This window comes from Agelaius phoeniceus, unplaced genomic scaffold (assembly GCF_051311805.1).
Source record: "Agelaius phoeniceus isolate bAgePho1 unplaced genomic scaffold, bAgePho1.hap1 Scaffold_113, whole genome shotgun sequence".
Lineage (NCBI taxonomy): Eukaryota > Metazoa > Chordata > Aves > Passeriformes > Icteridae > Agelaius > Agelaius phoeniceus.
This window is the reverse complement of record NW_027509877.1, coordinates 1,963,127-1,989,557: the sequence shown is the minus strand read 5'-3', so window position 1 is coordinate 1,989,557 and position 26,431 is coordinate 1,963,127. Positions and strand designations below refer to the sequence as shown.

At 53.3% G+C, this 26,431-nt stretch overlaps 1 protein-coding gene across 1 annotated transcript in view; it reads right to left on the bottom strand.

Moving 5' to 3' along the window:
- LOC143693004 (uncharacterized) overlaps positions 1 to 26,431 on the bottom strand; it is a 680,702-nt gene that overhangs the window by 13,472 nt on the left and 640,799 nt on the right. The window contains 1 exon segment of the mRNA XM_077173088.1: positions 23,452 to 23,861. Coding sequence (XP_077029203.1) covers positions 23,452 to 23,861 — 410 coding nt within the window.

Below are 26,431 nucleotides of genomic sequence, written 5' to 3'. Positions count from 1 at the left end.
TGATGAAGATTTGGATTGAAAACATGCATTGGGTTCCATCTTACACTGCAACCTGAAACAGTGGGGGAATCCCTGCTCAGGGGGTGAACACCACCCCCCTTACCCAAACTGGCTCAGGTGTAAAACCCCCACCCCGGGAAGGCCACACACACAGGGGACAATGTCACACTTGCCCTGCCCCAGGGCAGGTCTCTGTCCCTCTCACTCCCTTGCTCTCCCCCCTTTTCTCTTTCTTTCCATCTCTCTCTCTACCTCACATTTACTGTTTAATAAAATCCACCTTGGATTTGGTCTCGTTAGCACCTTAACTGGGGCAGAGGCATTTCTCTAACAATTTGCGTAACCAGATTGTGACATTATTTTTGCATGGTGTGTTCAGGGCAGTCTTGTCTCACCCCAGGTGCCTTTGACAACAGCATGGTTCCCTCTGAGGAGGTCGTGGTTTTTCTGGAAGAACCCTTGGAAACTTGGACACAGTCCCACCTTCCTCCTGGGGAACTTATGGAAGAACTGATGAAGAAAATGGCTGTTGTGGGTGGCCAGTGAAAAAGAAAATATTTTGTTGTCCTTCCTTGAAAAGTTTATTAAAATCACAGGAGGAAAGGGAGCAAATGTTACCAGCGAGACTGACAAGGTTCATCCACCCCATGGTGAGGAACACAAGGCTGCTAAAAGTCCCACAGGAAGCCCAGCTCAAGTAGCTAAATTCCCAAATAACTCCAGCCAGGGATCTCCGGGAGGATTTTTTTGGAGAGTGTTCGGAGCTGGCAGATCCCGGACTCGAGCCCCGGATATCTCCAGGCTCCCTAAGAGGAGCTTTTTCGGGGCCAGAGGAGCCGCGATCGCCCCTCGGGAGGGTCCCGGGGGGTCCACGTGGGGATGGCCCGGTACCGACGGGGCGGGACATTGGTTTTGGGGATCCCCGTGAGAGCTGGGGCTGTGGAACGGGGGACCCCCGGGGCGGGGAGAGGGGAAGGGGCGATACCGGAGCTGGGGCACCCCCGGCAGCCCGGAGATGAGGCGGGGACGGGACCCCCTGACCCTGACAGGGGCGCGTGCTGGGGTGACTTCATGATGCTCGTGCCCCATCGGTCCCTTTAGCCCAGAAATGAGTTCTGCACCTTTAAGGCTGGTTCTGAGAGCCAAGGGGAGGAGGAAGAAGCTGCAGCTTGTTTTCATACACTGCACTCACTCCTCCACATTCCAGCTCATGGATGGACAGAGGGCAGGACAGAGCTCTCCTTTGCTTTTAGTTAGTTTTTAGCTCTCTGAGGCAGAGAAGTTGCCTGGACTGTTATTTTTCTTTTTCTTTGGGGCTGTTGGAACCTGCTCTGCACTGAACACACAGAACACCACCAGCAGCTCGCACCCGTGGCCCACTGGACCTGGCCTGGGCCGCGGCATTTCCAGCGCTGGAGGGACTGATAAGAGACTGATAAGAGACTGATAAGAGACTGAGTGAGCTGAGCTGCAGCCCAGAGAGGGACTTTCTGTGTTTGTCATCTCTTTTGGAGTGGCAAGAGGTTTTATTGTTCAATATTGTTCTTTGTTTGTGCTGGTGAATGCTTTGCCTGTTAAATAAACGTTTTTTCCATTTTTTTCCGAGGAAATCTTTTCCCAATCCGGTTGGGGGAGGGGCTTCTTAAATCTGCTTTCTAGAGGAAACTCTTTTGGAGATTTTCTCCCAAATTTGCCCCATACGAGGCCAGGGTGGTGGGAAGAGGGGGGACCTCCAAGTGGCAGAACTGGGGTGAGGCTGGAGAAGGGGACCCCAAAACCCCCCCCAGCATCCCTAAGCAGGACCCTGGAGAGGGGTCCTGGGGACCCTTGAGGATCCTCAGCAGCCCTGAGATGGGGGAACACCAGAACCCTGGAGGGATGAGACTGGACATAGGACACTCCTGGTGGCTTTTTTTAATTAAGTCTCGATTTTTGGAGGTTTTTATGGACATCAGGTGACTTCTAGAGATGGACTTGGGCAAGGGAAATCCCCAAAAAAAGGCATTCACACCCTGTTTTTCCCCAAACCAGGATTTTCCCCAAACCATCCTGCAGTGACATCCCCCATGTCCTGCTGTGGGTGAGCTCACTCCCAAACCTGACCCTGATCCGGGTCTCAATCTCACTCCATGTTCAGACACACTCACAGTTCTGTATTTAATCTTATCCCAGCCCCACACTCATCTAGCTCCAGACCCAATCCCAACCCCAGCCCTAAAGCCAATCCCATTTCTAGTTTTAACCCCAATCCCAGCTCTAATCCAAATCTCAGCCCCAGCTCCAAGCCCAGCCCCAATTCCAGCCCTTTCCTAAATCCTCAGCCCCAAACCAAATCCCAGGTTCAGCTTTTCTGGGGCTTTGGGGGTGTCTCTGTCCCTGTGACCCCGATGATGTTTGGGTGGGGTCACAGCAGGGCTGAGAGGGACAGAGACCCCCCCGGCCTCCCCAGGGGTGAGAAGGTGGCAGAGCCCCCCCAGCCCCGAGCAGCCTCAGCGGTGAGAGGGACACAGAGCCCCTGGTGCCCAGCCCTGCACAGGCATTGCCTGAGGCCAGAGGGATGGAGACCCCCCGAGCATCCCCCAGGGCCAGGGGACAGAGAGCCCCGAGCATCCCCTGGGCTGAGAGGGACAGAGACTGCCCCGAGCACCCCCTGGCACAGGGGTGAGAGGGAGGGAGACCCCCCAGGTATTCCCTGGAGTGAGAATGATGGAGACCCCTGGGGAATGGCCTGGGGTGACGGGGACAGGGATACCCCTGAGAAATGGCCTGGGGTGACAGGGATAGCGACAACCCTGGGGAATGGCCTGGGGTTACAGGGACAGGGACACCCCTGGGGAAAGGCCTGGGGTGACAGGGACGGGGACAAACCCTCCCAAGCCCCTCTCAAGCATCCCCCAGTCTGAGAGGCTCAGTGACCCCTTGAGCATTCCCTGGGCACTCGACAAAGTGAAGTTGTTTCTTGACAAAAATCAAACTTAAGCCTACAGAAAATGCCTTGAATTTACTCTTCCCACAAGTAACTTGTGGTGGAAACGAGAACAAATTGCAAAATTTAATCAACTGACAGTAGAAGCAATTCTGTGGCAATTCCAAAATCCATTGGTCCTGCACAGCTCCAGCTCAGCTGCTGGCACATTCTGATAAAAGAAAAGTGGAAATTCGGCCCAATACATTGTGATACCTCTTTTATGAAAAGAGTATGAAAAGGAAGGGAAAGCTCTGTGTAGATGTCACAACGGTGACAGGGACAAAGAAAAAAAAATATTCTTAGATTTGGCAAAGCCCCCGGCCTGTGAAAAAGAAAAGGGGGGATAGCCAGGGATTGAGAGGGACAGAGATCTCCCCTGGAGTGGGCCAAGTGTGACATTGTCCCCTGTGTGTGTGGCCTTCCCAGGGTGGGGGTTTTACACCTGAGCCAGTTTGGGTAAGGGGGGTGGTATTCACCCCCTGAGCAGGGATTACCCCACTGTTTCAGGTTGCAGTGTAAGATGGAACCCAATGCATGTTTTCAATCCAAATCTTCATCAACTGCTATTAACAGGTGGGGCAGGGTTCTTTATCTCTTCCATGACTCAGCCCTGATAACGCCCTCCAGGGGAGATATCTTCTGCGAATGGGCCATTGTGTGTCACTGCAGGACTGAGAAAATTCCAACATCCCATTGTGGGATGCTCCGCCAAGGGGTTGGATCCAAGCACTCCTACCTGGATATAGCTGAGCCTTGCAACACCAGGAGCAGCTTGCCTACTGGATTCCCTGAGGACAAGAGCTCCAGAAACACCACTGGACCTTCAGAGGAAGACCAGACCCTTCTACAGGATCACTGCTTGGACAGAATCACGTTCATCACTCCCACAGGACTGCAGCCACCATTTAATGGGACTGCTGCCACCACCCTGAGCAACAGGGTGTCAGGTTATATCCTGACTCTGTCAGTTTAAGGCAGTGTTTCTGTATCATTGCCTTGATCGAAATTTTCTTATTAAATTGTATTCCTGGTTTAGACCCTCCCCAGGTTTGCCTTCAAACCAGTACAAAATCCAGTGTGCTCATCCCTTGTTTTCCTCCTTAAAGAGAATTTCCCATCTTCAGTTCTTGGCCAGATGGAGGAGGAGGCTGCAAGGAAGAGGAAGGAGCCGTGGGACACCCAGGCAGGTGTGGAGGAAGTCAGTGCCCCTTTCCCCCTCTCTCCTGCTCCATCTCCCAGCCCAGCACGGCCCCCGGCTGCAGGACGAACCCGGTGTCAACCCCGTCCTGCCGGGGATGCACTGGGGGGATCTCCTTCCCCTTCCCTGTGGCACGGAGGCAAATCCCATGCTCTCCTTGTCCTTCCTCCCCCAGGGAAGAAGCTGAGGAGGGAGACCAGGGAGGAGAAATCCCCACAGCAGAACCTCATGGAAGAGGCTGTTTTTAGTGCTTCCAGAGTGGAGGAATCCAACAGGGAGGAAAATCCCCAGAGACTGTACAGGAAGAGGGGCTACAAAGCCAGACCAGGGTGCTCTGAGGAGGAAAGACCCACCCTGAGCCAGGAAGGTGGACAGAGCTTCAGCCAGAGCTCAGAGCTGGTGGCCCATGAGCAGCTTCATGATGTGGAGAAGCCCTACAAGTGCTTGGCCTGTGGGAAGTGCTTCAGGAAGAGCTTCCACCTGATCCGCCACCAGATGATCCACACTGGGGAATGGGCCTACGAGTGTGGGGAGTGTGGGAAGGGCTTCAGCTGCAGCTCAGAACTCATCAGGCACCAACGCATCCACACTGGGGAGAGGCCCTACGAGTGTCCCAAGTGTGGGAAGAGGTTTCAGACCAGCTCCAGTCTCCTCCTGCATGAGCGGATTCACACAGAGGAGAGGCCCTTCCGCTGCCCAGAGTGCGGGAAGGGCTTCAAGCACAACTCCCACCTCATCACCCACCGGCGCATCCACACTGGGGAGAGGCCCTACGAGTGTCCCAAGTGTGGGAAGAGGTTTCAGACCAGCTCCAGTCTCCTCCTGCATGAGCGGATTCACACCCAGGAGAGGCCCTTCTGCTGCCCCGACTGCGGGAAGGGCTTCAAGCACAACTCCACCCTCATCACCCACAAGCGCATCCACACTGGGGAGAGGCCCTACGAGTGTCCCCAGTGTGGGAAGAGCTTCACCAGCAGCTCTCACTTGACAAGACACCAACGGAGTCACCGGTAAGAGATGCCCTGCAAAAGCCCCAAGTGCAGGAGGAGCTTTGTGCCCAGCTCCAGCTTCAACCCCCATGGGAAAACCCATATTGGAAAGAGCCCGGGTGATCCATGTTCCCTGTGATCCATGCTGGGAAGACACCTGTACCTTTTCCTGCCCCTGTCAATGACATGGTGTGGGATTGAAGAACATGAGGGTCTGGCCATGGCCATGTGATTCCATTCACTCCCACCTCAGAACATTGCCAGGGGCAGGAAAGGGACTCTCTCTCCCTGAGGAGAAGGGTGTCCTTTCCAGGGAGGGGAAATACGAAACTGGGAAGAGCCAATAGTTGATGTTGTAGTTTTCCCTGTAAACCGTTTTATTGATCCCTTCTGTTATCAATACTGTTTCTGTTCCATTTGTTCCTTATCTCGTTGCTGTTCCCAATAAATTGTTCTTATCCCAGCCTGGGATCTTTGCCTTTTGTGCTTTCTATGGGAGGCGGGAGGGCAGCAAGCGGCAGCGCGGTTTTAGTGGGGGTAGGAAATTGGGGAATCCCATTCCTGAAGCCCAGCCCATGGAAACCGAGCATCCCAGCTGGTGCCAGCCCTGGTGGCCATGGCAGCAGCCTTGGGAGTGGGTCCCTGGCTGGGGCTGTTGTGGAGAGCTAGGGACCTGCGTGCGGAAGATCTCGGGCTGTACGGGTAGATAGGAAGGCCCCCCTCACCCTGCAGTCTGACTGTTGCTCCGTACCTGGCCACACCCGGCCAGACGTGAGCAGAGGGAAGGGACACAGACTGCCCAAGCCATAAATACCCCTGAGACCCCTCAATAAATGCCATTTGCTGTCCACCACATTGGTGTATGTAGCATTGGACCGAGTGACCCTGGGCCTTGAGTCACCGTGTCAGACCTCCTGAACCAGGTCGCCACGCCGTAATGGCAACATCTGGTGCCAAAACCCGGGAATCGCAGCGCCCGGAGTTCGGGATTTCGCCTGGACAGGGGACTGGCGGCTGCACAGCAGGCCTAGTGCAGCGGGGGGGACGCCCCCGGACCAGCGTGGACCATGGAAGCCATAGCGAAGGTCGTAACTCAGATGCATGCTCAATGGGGGATTGATTGTAAGCTAAAAGATTTATGTCTTGCTATACCGAGACTTATTAAGCTGGGGGCAATAGACAGCCCGGTGGATATTCTCCATTCGGAGATATGGGATACTTGTACAAAGGTTTTAGCTGAGGAGACTATGTCCTCAGGCTCAGGGAAAGCTCTAAAGTCATGGGGCAGAGTCGTGCAGGCTCTGCAGAAAGCTAGAGAAGAGCAGGAGACCTGGAAAGCCGCGCAGGCTTGGTTATTAGCCACGCCGCATTTGGGGGTGGGCGCGGCAACGCAGACCACGGAGGGCTTCGATCAGATCGGCACCGCGGAACCGCGAATGCTGGATTCCCCCGAGCAGACCGCCTTACCATCAGAGGGGGGGGAACACGCGCGGGCGTTTTGGCGGGGGTTAACGGAGGAAGCGCTGGAGGTGGCGAAATTGCCGGACCCCGAAGGGGTGGATAAAAGCGCACCCCCTCCGTATGCGTTTGAGAATGGCGCCGAACCGCGTGTTCAGGGCGGAAAGGGAAACACGGGGGGCGGAAATGCAGTCAGCCTGCTTAACAACACATGCGCGGGCGAGCGGGGGGACGGGGCGGCCCCCGCGGAGGAGCGTAAGGCCAGTCAGAGCGCTCAGTTCACTTTAGGTCCTTATAGGGCAAGGACCTCCCCCAGAAGGAGGCGGGGGGACCCCAGGGGGAGGGAACGGCCCGACCCCCGCAAGAAGGGGTGGGTTCGGAGCCTGAGAAAAAGGCAGAGCAGCCCGGAAACGTCCGGGCAGTCGACTTCCGGCTCGGACTCGGACTCGAGCTCCGAGCTCGAGAGGGGATCAGGGAGTTCCAACTCGGATTCGGGTTTTAACAGAAGGAGAGCAGCGGCATACAAGGTCACTAGCCACAGCGCTCCTGCATGGGTGAAGGGGATATCGGAGAAAGATCGAACTCCGCTTACAGACTGGTGGAAAATAAAAATAGCGTGTGCTGAATGGACTCCGTCGGCGAAACTGGTGTTCCCCGTTCGGGTGGGGGGAGCCGGCAGGAATCAAAGGACCTATTCCCCGGTAAACCCAAAAGAGGTGCAGGCAATTATTAAAGCAATTGCAGATAGGGGAATTAATTCTGCCATGGTTTCCACACTCATTGACAGTGTTTTTGGAGGGGATGACATGTTACCTTTTGATATTAAGCAGACTTGCAGAATGATTTTTGATGGGGCAGGGATGATCGTTTTTAAGCAGGAATGGGAGGATAACTGTATTAAGCAGCTGGCCCTGGTAACAGGGGCAGATCATCCACTGCACGGCTCCAGCATACAGAGGCTAATGGGCACAGACCCTACAATGATCACCCCCTAGGCACAGGCTGAGGGCTTGCGGGCACATGAGGTTATGACAACAACCCGTGCTGCCAGAGAAGCCATCCGTGTTGCTTCCAAAGTAATAGCCAAACCGTCGCCTTGGTCCACAATAAAGCAGAGTGAGAGTGAAAGCTTCACTCAGTTTGTGGATCGTTTACAGGCTGCCTTGGACTCCTCAACATTACCCTCAGAGGCAAAGGGTCCTGTGCTGGCAGAGTGCCTACGCCAGCAATGCAACTCAGCCACCAAAGACATTTTAAGATCACTGCCGCAAGGGTCTAATCTAGCTGCCATGATCAGACACGTTGCAAAGGAAGAATACCTAGCTCCCATTCAAGCAGCAGTTCACACTGCAATAACGAGTGTCATGGCATTGCTTTAAGTGTGGCCAAGCTGGGCACGTGGCAACAAACTGCCCCCAGTCAGGGCGCCCACCAGCAGCTGCTCCACCACTCCAGGGGAGACCTAGGGGACCATGCTGGGCATGTGGAAAGAAAGGGCATTTAGCTAAGGAATCCAGATCCAGGCATCAGGGAAACAGGAGAGGGAGGGGGCAGCCGGGCCGTATCCAGCCTCCTCCCACCTGGAACATGCAGCGGCCCAGCTACAGCAACGCCCAATGGGGCACAGGGCTCTCATGCCCACCACCTCCACCCCCTCAGGGAATGACCAACTTTGTCGCCCAGCCAAAGGCTCAATCGAACCCATCTGCACCTCAGGAATACCAAGAACAGCTCCCTGGGGCCGAGGCCCCTGGGTGGCTTTGGCCATGAAAGCATGGGAACGGGACCCATGGGTGGCCTTCGCCGCGAAGGTGGGGAAACACCCACTGATTGTGTGGGCAGTGTGTCGTCTCCACAACAGCTCCGACGACTCGGCCATCTGCCTTCCCTTTTGGGTGGACACAGGGTCAGATGTCACCGTCATCCCAGACATACATTGGCCTCGACCATGGAAGCTAGAAGTAGCCCCCATGGTGGGCGGAGTTGGAGGGCTGTCCTGAGCCCACAAGAGCACCCAACCAGTGGCAATAACCCTCTGCACCGAGAGAGGACCGGGAAGAACTATCACCCTCACTGCATATGTGATGTCGGATTGCCCACCCTTGCTAGGGAGGGATGCCCTAGCCCTGCTGGATGTTAGGATGACAAATTTATTCTAAGGGCCACTGTCGCGTACCCGCCATTGCCCATCAAGCTGACTTGGAAATCAGCCGACCCAGTGTGGGTCAAACAGTGGCCCTTGTCAACGCCTCGAATGACTGCCCTCATTGAGTTAGTTAGCCATGAATTACACAAGAATCATATAGAACCCTCCCCGAGTCCATGGAACACTCCGATCTTCGTAATACCTAAGCGGTCTGGTGAAGGCTTTCGTCTCCTGCACGACTTGCGAGAAGTGAACAAGAGAACCCAGCCTATGGGCCCTGTGCCAACTTCGCTGCCCATGAACTCTGTGATACCGAAAGGACAACCCTGTGCAGTGCTCGACATCAAAGACTGCTTCTTTTCTATTCCCCTGCACGAAGACGACAAGGAGCGTTTCGCCTTCTCCATCGTCTTCCCAAACAGCCAGCGGCCCAACCTACGCTTCCAATGGAGGATGCTTCCACAAGGAATGCTCAACTCCCCGACTATCTGCCAGATCACCGTGGACCGAGTGCTAACACCAGTCCGGCAGAGCAATCCGACTGTAACCATCGTGCAGTACATGGACAACATCCTGATCGCCGCACCATCCACGAGACAAGTGGACCAGCTGGTGTCTACCATCTCCGAGACCTTAAGGACAAATGGCTTTGAGGTAGCGAGTGCAAAAATAAAAAAGGGACCGTGCGTGACCTTCCTAGGAGTGGGAATCACAAGCTCCTACATAACTCCTCCCCAGATGAAAATCCGCCGAGACATCAAGACGCTCCACGACATGCAACAGCTGGTAGGGTCCTTACAGTGGCTCCGCAACATCGTCCTGATTCCTCCCGAGGTCATGGACCCTCTGAATGACCTCTTGAAAGGGAAGAGCCCATGGGAGCAAAAAACCCTGACACCGGAAGCGGTAAGCTCGCTCAACTTCATCGAACGTCAGATGTCAGAGAGCATGCTCACCAGATGGGACTCAAGTGCTCCAGTCGATCTGTATGTCCACTTTACAAAAAAGGGGGGAGTGGGAGCCTTAGCCCAAGGACCCCCCGACAAGGCCCAACCAATACTATGGGTGGTCTTGGGGAAACCGTCACGTGCCTTTTCCTCGGGAGTCGAGTGCCTCTGCAGCCTCATCATGAAAGGCAGGAAACTCGCCCTAAGACATCTGGGCATCGAACCTTCCAGGATAAGCTTGCCTCTCTGCAAACAGCTCTCTGCGCAGTCAACAACAATATCGGAATATCTAGCCATGGCCCTTACAGGCTTTGGAGGAGAGATTCGCTACGCGGAAAAACCCCCTTGGACTCGGCTGCTCACGGTCGTCGATATTGACCTCCCACCAAAAGTACTTGACCGACCGCGGGCGGGACCAACCATCTTCACAGACGCATCATCGCAGACCTCCACCGCGGTGGCAGTATGGCAGTCAGGAGAACAGTGGCAATGTGTCAAGGCAACTGACCCCACGCTTTCAGTCCAACAGCTTGAAGCAGCAGCTGTAGTGCTAGCGTGCGGACTGTTCCCAGAAGAACACCTTAACATTGTGACTGATTCCATATTTGTGGCCAAGCTCTGCCTAGCCATGTCCGGACCAGGTGTGTCAGTGTCCACAGTGGCAACGATGCTGGAGGAAGCACTCCATTCACGGAAAGGCGCCATATCAGTCATCCACGTCAGCAGCCATGACCCAATCAAAGGATTCTACCAAATAGGCAACGACAAGGCTGACGCCGCCGCAAAGGGCGTATGGACAGTGAAAGAAGCTCGTCAGTTGCACGAATCCCTTCACATCGGAGCTAAAGCGCTTGCGAAAAGGTGCAGGATTTCTACCGTGGACGCAAAGCACGTCGTCGCTACGTGCCCCCACTGCTAGAAGTCGCCACTGTGGTCGAGCGGCGTCAACCCCAGAGGCCTCAAAGCCTCAGAAATATGGCAAACAGACTTTACACAATGCCAGCTGTTGAAACCCCGAGCGTGGCTCGCAGTTACCGTAGATACGTACAGCGGCATGATTGTGGCCACACAGCATCTCAAGACTGATTCCAAAGCGACCATCCAACATTGGCTAACAGCCATGGCATGGCTTGGAGTTCCAAAACAGATCAAAACAGATAACGGCCCAAACTTAATCTCAAAGGTAGTCCAAGCATTCGCCTCGAAATGGAACATCGCCTTGGTGCATGGCATCCCATACAACAGCACCGGGCAAGCCATTGTCGAAAGAGCAAACCAGACTCTGAAAACTAAGCTGGAAGTGCTAGCAAAGGCAGAAGGCTTCACCAATGCCATTCCCCCAGGTGACCAGGCGTGCATGCTGGCAACTGCGCTGCTAGCGTTAAATCAATTCCCTAGGGGGGACGAAACAAACAGTCCTGCTCAGAGACACTGGGCCACTCGGGCGCTAGAGGAAGGCCCACGGGTGGTGATCAAAAATGAACTAGGGGAGTGGGAACAGGGTTGGAGATTGGTGCTCACGGGGCGGGGATATGCGGCCGTTAAAAAGGACGGGGACATTAAATGGTGTCCACTCAAATCTATCAAACCAGACCTTCATAGGGAAACTCATGAGAATTGTGAGACTTTGTTTACAGGACTGGATCATTGAATGTCCCCGAAACTCATATGCCCCACTACTGGGAAAGAGAGAGAGGCCATCGAGGAACCCAACATCACCTGAGAAGCTTGCGCCATCAAAATTAAAGCAACAACGGTGTTTCTGTGAGATTTTGTGTTGGGGCTTGTCGCCAGAGGGCAAGCCAGCCCAGACTACTACCCTCATCAGGTGGGTCATGCAACATCTTACTGGTGACAAGATGCTCAGAGACATCACCACGCCGAACGCCCCGTCCTTCGTGCTTCCCATCACCGACCTGTTTCCGGAACAACCAAAGGTAGACCCCTATTCTTCACACGCCACACACATGTACCTATCCTACTGGTGCCCAGCCTCAAACCCAGGAAAAAGTTATTGCAATCGCCCAGGGTGGGGATACTGTGGGCACTGGGGCTGTGAAACAATAGTTACAGATGCCAGGTCGTCAGGACCTGGGTGGGACCCACAAGAGCCCGACAGATTCCTACAGTTCACCTGGGCACCCGCAGGCTGCAAAACACCCATCTTCCTTCAGGGAAGTTTCTATCGAAACCACCATAAAGTCCCCAAATTCCAGAAATGCACTCACTATAACATGACAATTTTTTAGCCGAATCACCCTAGCTGGGCCGTGGGCAAAGCATGGACAGTAGTCCTTCAAGGGTCAGAAAAGTGGGTGAATGTGCGAATTACCAGACTCCAACCATCAGCACCCAGAGCGGTTGGGCCCAACAAAGTGATCAAAAGCACACAGAAAGGGAGAAACATGACCTACCCCAAAGCCTTGCCCACAAGGGTCACCGACGTCCCGACTGGCGATGAGGAAGCCTTCCAGATAGGCCGCTCAGCCAGGTCAGGCTCGGACCCAATCCTTCACATGTTAGAAGCTACCTTTCTATCCCTGAATGAATCTAACCCTAACCTAACCGACTCTTGCTGGCTTTGCTACGATGTTAAACCCCCCTTTTACGAAGGAGTCGCTTTAGATACCCCCTTCAGCTATTCCACAGCCGATGCCCCTCGCCAGTGCAGATGGGACACACCCCGCAAAGGAATTACCCTGAGTCAAGTCACAGGTCAGGGCAGATGCTTTGGCAATGCAACCCTAGCTAAGCGGAAAGGCGATGTCTGCACCAAAGTAGTTGAGCCCGACAGGAAGAATAATAAGTGGGTAGTCCCATCCGCATCTGGGATGTGGGTTTGCCAGAGATCTGGAGTGAGTCCCTGCGTGTTTCTTGCCAAATTCGATAACTCTAACGACTTTTGTGTTCAAGTTCTGATCGTCCCTAGGGTCCTGTACCACTCAGACAAAGAGGTGTACCACCTTTTCGAAGAAAACAGCCGGCTCCACAAGAGAGAAATATTAACAGGTATAACTATCGCAATGCTGCTCGGCCTAGGGGCGGCTGGAACGGCAACAGGTGTCTCAGCCCTAGCAACTCAACACCAAGGACTGTCCCAGCTGCAGATGACCATCGATGAGGACCTGCAGAGGATCGAGAAATCCATTTCCTTTCTAGAAAAGTCAGTCTCCTCGCTCTCAGAAGTGGTCCTGCAGAACAGGCGAGGACTGGATCTCCTGCTCATGCAGCAAGGAGGCCTGTGTGCTGCCTTGAAAGAGGAATGTTGTTTCTACGCTGACCACACAGGAGTCGTTAGAGACTCCATGGCAGAACTCCGAAACAGACTGGCTCAGAGACAGAAAGACAGGGAAGCCCAACAGGGCTGGTTCGAATCCTGGTTCAATCGATCTCCATGGCTCACCACCCTGATTTCTACCCTAATAGGCCCAGTCACTATAATCTTACTAACCCTAATCTTCGGGCCTTGCATATTAAACAAACTGGTGCAATTTGTTAAAAGGCGTTTGGAAACGGCTAACATTTTGTTTCTCGAGCGCCAACAATTACTTTAAGGCGTGCCACTTACTAACACACGATTTTACGCTAATTCTACTAACCCATGAAATTTTGTAACCTTTACATTTTATAAGATTTTTACTAATCATGAGGTGGGGGGAAATGTGGAGAGCTAGGGACCTGCGTGCGGAAGATCTCGGGCTGTACGGGTAGATAAGAAGGCCCCCCTTACCCTGCAGTCTGACTGTTGCTCCGTACCCGGCCACACCCGGCCGGACGTGAGCAGAGGGAAGTGACACAGACTGCCCAAGCCATCAATACCCCTGAGACCCCTCAATAAACGCCATTTGCTGTCCACCACATTGGTGTATGTAGCATTGGACCGAGTGACCCTGGGCCTTGGGTCACCATGCCGGACCTCCCGAACCAGGTCGCTACGCCATAACGGCAACAGGAAGAGATAAAGAAAACTGCCCAATTAACAGAAGATAAATGCTCCAGTTCTAACAGATGGGTGATGATCCCACAGCCTGTGAATTCAGGGAGTGCTCAACATCATGGTTCCTTCTCCTTTCCCTGATCCTCCTTTGTCCCTCCTCTTCCTCCCACTCCTCATCTTCCCTCCCTCCTCCTCCTTTTCCTTCCTAAGCCAACCTCCTTCTCTTACTTCCCTCCCTTCTTGCTCTCCTTCTTCATCCAAACTGGGCCTTGTTGGGGACCCTGGCTGCAGACTTCCAGCCCTTGGGGGTCCTCCCAGGAGATCCGGAAGGGGTGAATGCAGAGAGGGCTGGGAGATCCCAGGAGTGGCTTCACTGGGAGGGACTGGGCTGTACTGGGATCATACTGGGATCAAATAGGCAGTGACTGGGATTGCACTGCATTTGTACTCACATCATACCAGGATCATACTGGAACTGAGTAGGAGCCTGCTGGGTGCAATTGTGACCCTGTTGGAGGCAAATGGGATATACTGGGAGCAAGTGGGATCATGCTCTGGGTGAGCAGGAGCAGCTGTGAGCAACTGGGATCATGCCAGGAGCATGTGGGGGAACTGGGAGTGACTGGGTGCATGCTGGGGGTCATTGGAAACAACTGGGCTTCTACTGGGATCATGCTGGGAGTGACTGGGAATATGCTGGAAGGAACTGGGATACACTGGGAAAGACTGGGAAACACTGGAACAAAAGTCAGGGTGAAAGGGAGCAACTGGAACCATGTGGGGCAAAAGTGGTTCCTACAGGCAGCAACTGGGACCACACCGGGGTCATCACTGGATCATACTGGGACTGACTGGATTAACCCTGGCACTGTCTGAGAGTGACTGGGAACACACCATGCACATCGTCCCTGCACTGGGGGTGACTGGGAGCACCTGGGAGCACACTGGGAGCAAATGGCATCATACTGGGACTGACTGGGTTGATCTAGCTGGAGGCAACCGGGACCATCCTGGGAGTGCTTGAAAGTAACTGGGATTATTCTGGGACCATACTGGGAGTGCTGCCATGTGACAAGGATCATACTAATACATAAAATTTCAATAGTCAATGTGAATTTTATTTCTATATCTTTGATTTTAAAGAAGGCCAGCAAGCAGTGCTGGTTGGCCGGGGAGTCACCGCTCCACTCACGGCACACACCACTTACAAATTCAGTAAAGTATATATATACTGTTTTTAAGCATAAAAAAGCAGTTTCCAGTGTGCTTGTTTAGTAGAAATGAGTAAGTATCAATCAGCTGGAATAAGCAATTTCATCATCTTTCCAGGTGGTTGTTGGCTTCCTGTCCTTCTTGTGCTTGTCTGGAGCGAGGCCCCTTCACCGCTGTCTGCTACATGATTTTGTTAAGCTTTTTATTACACATAAGCATTTAGTCGCATTGCAGTCCCCTTAGCTTCACCACAACTTCCTCTATTTTATTCTAAGCATCAGTCATCTTGCTACCTCATCTCTTTACTTTACCATACTTCCCCTAGTTCAAAGCTTTATTTGGCTATAGAAAGTTTCATAAGCCTTCTTTGGATCTATCCCAAAGAATGCATCCATTTTCCACACAGCAGATAAAAGCATTTGCTGATTCCATTGCTGATTGACACAAATGACAAAAACATTTTTCACAGTATTGCTCACCAGATTGATGATGTGGGGATCTACCTCCCTTTCCTGTAGGGCATGTAGAACGTGCTGCTGGCTTGCGGTGTCAAAAGCCTTGGCCATGTCCACAAATACAACAGCCAGGGGTTTGTGTTCTCCTTTTGCGGACTGAATTCTAGTTTGCAGGAGTTTCAGGTTTTCAGAGCATTCCACTGCCCTTATAAAGCCTCTTTGCCTTGGGTTGAGGGGGCAAGCCTTGGTCAGTTTGGCTGTTAAAATCCTGGAGAGCAGTCTTAGCAAGATGGAACCGATCAGGATGGGTCTCCAGTTGTTAATGTCCTTTAGGTGCCCTGCTTTGGTTGACTTAGGAATCAAAACAGTCCTGCAACCCCTCACTGTGTCTGGGATTTTTCCTGATGTTAACCATAAGCTGAAGATCTCCATGCTCCAGGAGTACTCTGGATCCATCTTCTTGATGTCTCTTAGAGGAATCCTGGACTGGGAGCCGAGTTTTTGCTCATCTCCTGCACATTTTTCTCAATTTCTTTTGCCATAATTAAGTCTCTGAAAGCACTAATGTTGGCTTTCCCATTAATTTGGTGTTGCTGCTGCTTGGGGCGTGGCATCCCAGGTCGAGGATGGCTCGGTGGCAGCGCCTCTGCCACACGGACCAAGCACACGCACACACCAATGTGGTGGACGGTAACTGGCGTTTATTAACGGTTAGGCAGGGTCATTTATAACAGGGGTTAATGGCCAACAACACGTGGGGCTAAGTAACGGTAAAGGGGAGGGGTCCTGTCTGCCCGTAACAATGCGAGATCTTGGGGCCGGTCCCTCATCTCCCACAATTTGGAAGTTCCCAAGGCTATCAAATGTTCCAGGTGTTTCCCATCAGGCTTTAAAACCTGAATAAAGTTTGATGGGTGGGATTTCACAGGACAAACATTCTTTGTCATTCAGGATAATTTTAGCAAGTTTTCCCCTATCTAGATGGAACAGGTCTTAGAAGCAAAGAAAATGACCTTTCTTAACTGTTCTTCTTTTCATCCACTTTTGAGAAGGTCTTATTGGTCCTTTTTCCTGGCTCCCCATTTTTCTCTTATCTTGGGTTGCTGTTCTTATCTGGCTGATTAATTCAAGGCATCAAAAGCATTCCTGTGCTGATTGATTGTTGATTGCATCTCCTTATCATCTATTAAGTGCTTGGATATCCACAGGAAGGTGTGAATTGTCCCAGCTGATAGCCATTCACTGAGGGTTCTGAGATAATGGGCCTGCAGCTCCCCCTCCCTCTGTCACTTGCTGTTTCCCAGCTGTTGTTATCTTTATCAGGGTGGTGACTCATCTTGGGATCTGTTTTCCTTCCAGCAGCTGCTCTCCCAGGCATCTGACTCCTCCCAAGATCTTTGTCCAAGTCCATTCGCAGGCCCCCAGCTGCTCTCCTGCTTTGATGACTCATGCCAGGTTCCTTATCTACATCCTCAGCTGGTTTCCTGGGCAGCAATCTCCTTTTGTCCCTGATTTCTTCAGCTGTTCCAATCTTACCAGTAGTTTTTCCTCTTTAGTCCAGCATTTTTTGTGGGCTCCTGGGTAGGAAGTCTCTTTTGGGTGGAAAACAGCAACCCTTCCCTGATTTCTGACCAATGAATGTGCCAATCTTTTGTGTTGTCCCAGAGCAATTTTCATCTTGAAGTCTCTGCTGCATTCCTCATATATCCACTCCCTGCCTGGAGCCATTTCTGCTGCTCCCCTGTATTTACCAAAGTGACAAACAATACCATGAGAATTACTCTTCTCTTTTCCACATTGAGCACACAGAACACAAACCCTCCTTATCCCGTGGGCTACCCTCAGGTGTTCAATCAAGCCCAACACACAGTTCACCCGGGTACCGCAGGAAGGACAAGGTGGATTTGTTATCAGGAACAGTCACAGTAAGGATGTCTTCCAGTGTCTGTTCCCTGTGGTTCTCTGTCTGAGCTGGGGATGTCGCCGGCTTGGTGTCGTTCTCCGGCTCAGCAGGTGATGTTTCTGGTGTGCCCTCAGTCTCACAATTGCTGTTTCTCTACCTGTTGTCAAGCACAAACGATTCACAGTTCCTCGGAAGGCAGATCTTCAGTCCCACACTTGGCCGTGGTGCAAACTGTTCATAGACCTCAGGCAGCCTGCTCAAACCCTGCCAGCTTGCGGGAAAATGAGCACATTCAAAGTTATTCATAAACAAGTCCAATCTAGAAAACTCTAAATTCACCAGAGAAGCCAATTCACATACGGGGGGGGTGAGATGGTAAATTTTTCAACACTAGGTCTACCCAGTTTTTAGACAACAGGTCTAGCTGGTGTTTAGAAAATCAAAACACCAGGTTTACCTTGCAAAATTGAGAGAAGGTGTCCAGTTGTAGACCCTGGGACACCAGGTCACCTAGTTATGTTTAGAGGTTTTGTTTTAAAATGGTTCCCCATTTTATGGCTCCGGATAGTAAATTTGCCACAAGTTTAGGAGAGGTAGAATAAGAAGGACAGAGCAAGGACATAGCAATCTTTTGCCCACTTTAAAATCCTGGAGTCAGATCTTGGGCAAAGAGCCACCCAGCTCTTACTGTTTGTTTCAGGAGGATGACATTTCAACAGGAGGACGTTGAACTGGCCATCCCCACCACCTCTGTGCTGGGGCAGAGATTGACTGGGTTACATTACACAGGCTTTCCAGCAGGACCATGAGGAGGTGCAATCACTGCAGCAATGCCCAGTTTGTAACTATACTCTCAAAAACTGCCTTAAGAGAATCACAGTCATTCCCGCCATTTGCCTGCACTTCACTGAACTTCTTCACTTTGACATTCAGAGCACTGGGCAGAAATCCCATCACATCATCACCCACCTCAGGCCTTTGGGATGCTTTGTTTTAATTAAACAGTCAGATTCCCCTGCTTTGCACCAGTTCTAAGCTGGCTGCTGGGTGCTGGCCAAGGTGGGGCACTGGCCCAGGAACCCCCGCCGGGGACCCTCCCCTGCATGAACTGCTCAGCCGACGCCTTTTCCCAGCAGTTGACAGCAGGGCATGGAGCGACAGATACGGCTTGTTTGTAGCCAGGTGTTCCACAGCAGCTGGGAGTCTCACAGCAGCCAGGTACAGCTTGGCAACAGGCACGGGCAGCTCCATAGCAGCCAGGAATGGCTCTGCAGCCAGGCACCCCCTCACAGTGCCAGGGCGCTCTCCCGCCGGGGCCGGGCACTGTCTCGCCGTGGCTGGGCACAGCTGTAGGGGCGCTTTCAGTCACAGCAAAGCACCGAGAGGTGGTTCCAGCACAGGCAGAGATGGCTACAGGGGCAGCAGCATGGCACAGAGGAGCTGGAATCTCGCAGGGGCCGGGCACCGCTTCTGAGATCTCAGCTGGTGTGGCAGGGCCTGGTGGAGGGGCAGCAAAGCCCGCTCCATGGCCAGGCACTGTCCTGCAGGAGCAAGGCATCTCACAGTGGTGGCAGCTGGGTGCCTTGCAGCGGCTGCAGTGGCAAAGTGCCTCCCTGCTGCTACCAAGTGCTGCTTCTGGGGTTCCAGCTGCGGCAGCAGGGCACAGCAGAGTGGCAGAGTGCCTGTTCAATGTGGCTCTGCAGCATGACGTCTCTCCACCCTCTGGATCAGCAGCAGCGCTCTCCATTGACAACCCGCGCTGGGCTTGGGTGGTTGCGGCAGTTTCTGCCAGCAGGGCAGAACAAGGGGCAGCAGAGGGCACAGCAGCACAGCAGCCAGTCCTTTCAGGTGTCTTGGCAGCCATGGCAGGGCACAGAGGGGCTGCAGGGTGCTCATTTAACACAGCCAGGCTGCTCGGGGCGCCTCCACCACTGACCCCAGGGATGGCACACTCAGCTGGCAGCGCCCTCCTGCCTGGGGCAGCGGCACGGCCCCGGGTGACCAGGGGACATCCTGCTGGGCAAACACCTCCACCGGGGGTGGCAGCACAGTCCCGGGGGCAACAGGGCACTCCCCGGGCAGGTCACCCTCACCTGGGAAGGCTCCACGGCTCTGCCTGGTGGCCTCCTGGTGGGCTGTGCCTTCTGCACTCATTCTCTTCCCTCGCTCACCCAGCAAAGCCTCTGCTCTCCCTGCTGCCTCCCCCAGCGCCCTGCTTTCACCGTTAGCCTTGGTGGAGAGCCAGTGAATGCTCCATCCTTGGAAACGTTCCTGCTTGGATGGGCTCTGAGCAACATGATGGAGTGAAAGATGCCTCTGCTCCCACCCCACAGCAGGCCCTGTGGTGTCAGCTACAGGAGTAGTTGGGGTCTCCTGTAGGATGCAATTCCCCCAGAGAACAGAGAGAACACAAAGCACCACAGCTGGCAGGAACATCCTCCCATGGAGAGGCGAATATTCTGGATCAACAGGCTCAGGCTGCCCAGCTTTGCCTCTTTGTAGATGGACACAAGTGTCAGAAGTGACTGAGAACCAGGAGGCCCCACAGTGTCTCTGAGTCCCCTTGGTTCCCTGAGATCACACAGTGTCCCATGGTCCCTTTGGTTCCACAAGCCACAGTGTCACAACAACTCCTGAGCATCTTCAGGCACGTGAGTCTCAGAGCATCCTCTCACTTCCATGAACTCCACAGTGTCACAGTGTCCCCTTGGTTCCATTTAGTCCTGTAGAGTCACAAGGATTCCTGGGAACCATGAGGCCCTGAGGTATCACAATGGATGGTTCCACGAAGCCCCAGAGTTTCACAGTCTCCTCTTGGTTCCATGGATTCTACAAGACCCTGGAGTGTCACAGGGCTCCTTTAGTCCCATGAGTCTCCAGAGTGTGAACAATGTCCCCAGGAGGCCCTGCAGTGTCACAGAGGAGCAGCACTGCAGTGGGCACAGCACCAGGGCAGGTTTGGCAGTGTTCCCATGTCTGTGACACAACAGCAGTGGCAACACCAACGTTCCCCTCTCTATGATACCACAGCACTTCAAGATCGAGCATTCCCCTGTCTGTGACACCACAGGGGTGGCAGTCACAGTGTTCCCCACTCTGTGACACCACAGCTGTGGCAGGACCATGTCCCCCTCTCTGTGACACCACAGCAGTGACAATTCAAACGTTCCCCTGTCTGTCACACAACAAGGGTGGCAATTCCATTGTTCCCCTCCCTGTGACAGAACAGAGGTGGCAGCCCTAAAATTCCCCTCTCTGTGACATCACAGCGATGGCTGCCCCAGTGTCCCCCTCTCTGTGACACCACATCGGAGGCAATCCTGACCTTCCACTCTCTGTGACACCACAGCTGTGGCAGCCCTAAATCCCTTCTCTGTGACACCACAATGGTGAAAGCCAAAACGTTCCCCTCTCTAGGACACCACAGTGGTTGCAGCCCCACTGTTCCTGTCTCTGTGACAACACAGCTGTGCCAGTCCTCATCCCCCTCTCTGTGACACTAGAGAGATGGCACCCGCAGTGTTCCCCTCTTTATGACACCAACACAGTGGCAGAACAAAGATTCCCCTCTCTATGAGAAAACAGTGGTGGCAGCCCCAACATTCCAATCTCTCTGACATCACTTTGGTGCCCAACCCAACATTGCCCTGTCTATGAAAACACAGTAGTAGCAGCCCCCACATTCCCCTCTCTGTGACACCATTGAGGTGGCAGCCCCAGCATTCTCCTCTCTATGACAGCACCACAGTGGCAGCCCCAACATTCCCCTCTCTGTGACACCACAGGGGTGGCAGCCCCAAATGCTCCCCTGTCTGTGACACCCCAGCAGTGACTCCCACACATTCCCCTGCCTGTGACACCACTGCATTGGCAGTCCCAACATTGACTTCTTTATGACACCACAGCGATGGCAGCCCCAAGATTAGCCTCTCCATGAGAAACCAGGGGTAGCAGCCCCAAGGTTACCCTGTCTTTGAGCTCACAAGGATGGCAGCCCCAATGTTCTCCTCTCTATGACATCACTGGGGGCAGTGGAAGCCCCAATGTTCTCCTCTCTATGACAACAAAGCACTGGCAGCCACAGTGTTCCCTTCTATGACTACAGCAGCAGCCACCCCAACATTTCCCTCACTGTGACACCACAGCTGTGGCAGCCCCAGCGCTCCCCTCTCTGTGACACCACAGCTGTGGCAGGCCCATTGTCCCAGTCTCTGTGACTCCACAGTGGTTGCTGCCCGAATGTTCCCCTCTCTGTGACACTGCAGCTGTGGCAGCAGCACTAGAACAGAAGCAGCAGCCGTGGAACACCAGGGGAGCAGGGAAGGAGCAGAGAAGGAGCAGTGGAAAAGTGGGAGATGAGCAGTGTTGGAGCAGCAGTGGAGCAGTGGTGCAGGAGCAGAGGAACCGTGCTGAAAGAGCACAGCACAGCTTTGGAGCAGCAGTGGAGTGAGCATGAAAAGGCGGAACAGTGGTGGCACAGGAGCTACAGCCATGGAACAGTGGTGGCACAGGAACTACGGCCATGGAACATTGGTGGCACAGGAGCTACAGCCATGGAACAGTGGTGGCACAGGAGCTCCAGCCATGGAACAGTGGTGGCTCAGCCCCGCAGCTGTGGAGCGGTGCCTGAGATGCCGAAGCTGCGGGACACAGAGCGGCTCCCAGCGCTGTGTCCTGCAGGAGCCGGCCCCGCACACACCAGAGCGATGCCCCTCAGGCTCACCCAGAGCTGGGGGCACAGGCAGGAATTGCTGCTGGGCTCTGGAAGGTGTGGATTGAGTGCATTTAATGGTGACCTGGGGGTTGATCCTACTCATTGTGGCTGCTTTTGTGCTGTCGGGACCATTCCAGTTGATCCGAAGTCGTGAACTCAGGAGAAACTTGGGACAAAAGGAATCAAAGTGCCTTCTGTCCTGCTGTCGTGGTTTGGAAAGACAGGTGCCTGCTAAGGAAGGCAGGAGCCTCCCCTCAAATAGAGAATGTAAACACCCCTGCCTCCGAATTCCTATAAATTTTAAATCAAGAGGCTCTCAGGAAAAACATATTGGAGCAGGAAATAACAGTTCTTTATTGGGGAAGAAAATAAAAGGAGAAAATAAACAATGCAGTAAACTAAAACAGCAATGACAGAACCAGAACCCAACCTGACACCCTGTTGGTCAGGCTGTTGGTAGCAATCCAATTGGAATTGTGGCTGCAGTCCTCCTGCAGTGTCAGGTGTGGGTCTGTTGCAGCAGGGCTCCTGTAGAAAAGGGTGGAGTCCCTGGGTGGATCCCATCAGGATCCTCCAGTCCAACTGCTGGCCCTGCACAGGACACCCCAACAATGCCAGCCTGGGCCTGGCAGCGCTGGCCAAACGCTGCTGCAGCTCAGAGAGCCCTGGAGCTGGGACCCTTCCCTGGGGAGCCTGGCCAGGGCCCCAGCAGCCTCTGGGCAAAAACCTTTTCCTGACATCCAACCTGAGCCTGCCCCGGCTCAGCTGCAGCCGCTCCCTCCACTCCTGTCCCTGGGCACCAGAGGGAAGAGGTTCCCACAGCCCCAGCCAGGGACCCGCTCCCAAGGCTGCTGCCATGGCCACCAGGGCTGGCACCAGCTGGGATGCTTGGTCTCCATGGGCTGGGGTTTAGGAATGGGATTGCACAATTTCCTGCTCCCGCTAAAACCGCGCTGCCCTCGCTGCCCTCCCGCCTCCCATGGGAGGCACAAAAGGCAATGATCCCGGGCTGGGATAAGAACAATTTACTGGGAACAGAAATGAGATAAGGAACAAAGAGGAACAGAAACAATATTGATAATAGAAGGGATAAATAAAACTTTTAAAGGGAAAACTAAAACACAACTCACTGGGTCTTCCTGGCCATGTATTTCATCCTGTCTGGAAAGGACACCCTTCTCCTCAGGGGGAGCGAGAGAGAGAGAGAGAGAGAGTCCCTTTCCTGCCCCTGGCAATGTTCTGAGGTGGGAGTGAATGTAATCACATGGCCATGGCCAGACCCTCATGTTCTTCATTCCACACCATGTCATTGACAGGGGCAGGAAACGGTACAGGTGTCTTCCCAGCATGGATCACAGGGAACATGGATCCCCAGTACTCTTCCCAATGTGGGCCCTCTAATGGGAGATGAAGCTGGAGCGTGCATGAAGATCTTCCTGCAGCTGGGGCATTTGCAGGGCTTCCCTCACTGGTGGCTCCGTTGGTGTCTGGTCAAGTTAGAGCTGCTGGTGAAGCTCTTCCCACACTGGGAACACTCGTAGGGCCTCTCCCCAGTGTGGATGCGCCGGTGGGTGACGAGGGTGGAGTTTTGCTTGAAGCCCTTCCCGCAGTCAGGGCAGTGGAAGGGCCTCTCCTCGGTGTGAATCCGCTGGTGCTGGAGGAGAGTGGAGCTGGTCTGAAACCTCTTCTGACACTGGGGACACTCGTAGGGCCTCTCCCCAGTGTGGATGCGTTGGTGCCTGATGAGTTCTGAGCTGCAGCTGAAGCCCTTCCCACACTCCCCACACTCGTAGGCCCATTCCCCAGTGTGGATCATCTGGTGGCGGATCAGGTGGGAGCTCTTGCTGAAGCTCTTCCCACACTCCAAGCACTTGTAGGGCTTCTCCCCATAATGAAGCTGCTCATGGGCCACCAGCTCTGAGCTCTGGCTGAAGCTCTGTCCACCTTCCTGGCTCAGGGTGGGTCTTTCTTCCTCAGAGCACCCTGGGCTGGCTTTGTAGCCCCTCCTCCTCTGGGATCTCTGTGGCTTTTCTTCCCTGTTGGATTCCTGTGCACTAGAGTTGCTCAAAACAGCCTCTTCCATGAGGTTCTGCTGTGGGGATTTGTCCTCCCTGGTCTCCATCCTCAGCTTCTTCCCTGGGGGAGGAAGGACAAGGACATTATGGGATTTGCCTCCGTGCCACAGGGAAGGGGAAGGAGATCCCCCCAGTGCATCCCTAGCAGGACGGGGTTGACACCGGGTTTGTCCTGCAGCCGGGGGCTGTGCTGGGCTGGGAGATGGAGAAGGAGAGAGGGGCAAAGGAGCACTGACTTCCTCCTCACCTGCCTGGGTGTCTCGAGGCTCCTTCCTCTTCCTTGCAGCCTCCTCTTCCATCTGGCAAAAGTTTGGAGATGGGAAATTCTATTTTGGGAAGAAAACAAAGGGAGCACACATTGTCTTTTGTATTGGATTGAAGGCAAACCTGGAGGAGAGTCTAATTCAGAATTACAATTTAATAAGAAAATTTCGATCAAGGCAATGATACAGAAACACTGCCTTAAACTGACAGAGTCAGGATATAACCTGACACCCTGTTGCTGGTCAGGGTGGTGGCAGAAGTCCCATTAAATGGTGGCTGCAGTCCTGTGGGAGTGATGAACGTGATTCTGTCCAAGCAGTGATCCTGTAGAAGGGTCTGGTCTTCCTCTGAAGGTCCAGTGGTGGTTCTGGAGCTCTTGTCCTCTGGGAATCCAGTAGGCAAGCTGCTCCTGGTGTTGCAAGGCTCAGCTTATATCCAGGTAGGAATGCTTGGATCCTCCCGCTGGGCGGAGCATCCCACAATGGGATGATGGAATTTGATCAGTCCTGCAGTGACACTCAATGGCCCATTCGCAGAAGATATCTCCCCTGGAGGGCGTTATCAGGGCTGAGTCATGGAAGAGATAAAGAATACTTCCCCACCTGTTTATAGCAGTTGATGAAGATGGGCATTGAAAACATGCATTTGGTTCCATCTTACACTGCAACCTGAAACAGTGGGGGAATCCCTGCTCAGGGGGTGAACACCACCCCCCTTACCCAAACTGGCTCAGGTGTAAAACCCCCACCCTGGGAAGGCCACACACACAGGGGACAATGTCACACTTGCCCTGCCCCAGGGGAGGTCTCTGTCCCTGTCACTCCCTTGCTCTTCCCCCTTTTCTCTTTCTTTCCATCTCTCTCTCTACCTCACATTTACTGTTCAATAAAATCCAGGATTTGGTCTCGTTAGCACCTTAATTTGGATAGAGGCATCTCTCTAACAATTTTCTTAACCAGATTGCAAAATTCTTTTGGCACAGTGAGTTCAGGGCACTGTTCTTCGACCCCAGGTGCCTTTGACAACAGCATGGTTCCCTCCTCTGAGGAGGTTGTGTTTTTTTCTGGAAGAACTCTTGGAAACTCTGATGCAGCTTCCTCTGAGCGACCTATGGCAGAACTGGTGAGAAAAATGGCTGTTGTGGGCCTGGAGTGTAAAGAAAATATTTGGTTGTTCTTCCTTGAAAAGTTTGTTAAAATCACCGGAGGAAAGCGAGCAAATGCTACCAGTGACACTGACAAGGTTCATTCACCCCATGGTGTAAAACACAAGGCTGCCTAAAGTGCTACAAGAAGGCCAGCTCAAGTAGCTAAATTCCCAAATAACTCCTGAATTCCCAGGCTTGGGTTCTTTGCCAAATGTGAGAATCATTATTCTCTTCATCCCTGTCACCTTTGTGACAGCTACTAAACGCTTCCCCTTCCTTTTAATAATATCTGTATTGGGCCGAATTTGCACTTTTCTTTAATTGGAACCTGCCAGCAGCTGAGCTGGAGCTGTGCAGGAACCAATGAAACTTGGAATTGCCACAGAATTGCTTCTATTGTCAGCCGGTGCTGCGGCGGCCGTGGGGCAGAGGGGTGGGAAAGGGGGGTCCACGGTTGCAGTGGAGGAAATGCCGGGGCTGGGGGCTGAGCACAGGGCTGAGCACACAGAGATGGTTTCGTTCTTGCTGAGCTCACACTGAACCAAGGCCTGTCCTGCCCCTCATTCAGCCACTCTGGGGAGGGGCTGAGGGTGTGGGGGAGGTTGGGAGGGGACACAGCAAGGACAGGAGATCCCAGCTGACCCCAGGGATACCCCAGACCATAGGACATCATGATCAGTGCATGAAGGGTGGGGAACAAGGAGGAAGGGGGGACATTTAGAGTGAGGGGTTTTGTCTTTCCAGGCAACACTTAGGCAGGATGGGGCCCTGTTTCACCAGTGGGCAGGGCCAGCACCAAAGATACAGACACCAACTTAACTTAAGGAACAGTGTAATTTAGATAGTGCAAATTTGCAAAAAATTACAGAAGTATTAGATTGGCAAAGCAAATAATCATTAGTCAATAATTCCAAAAGAGAAGATGTTGAAATGAGTATCACACAACTGTCCATTTCTGGCTACAAGCTCTGGAGATTCTATCTCTGCCTTCAATCAGAGTTGCATTCCATAACAAGTC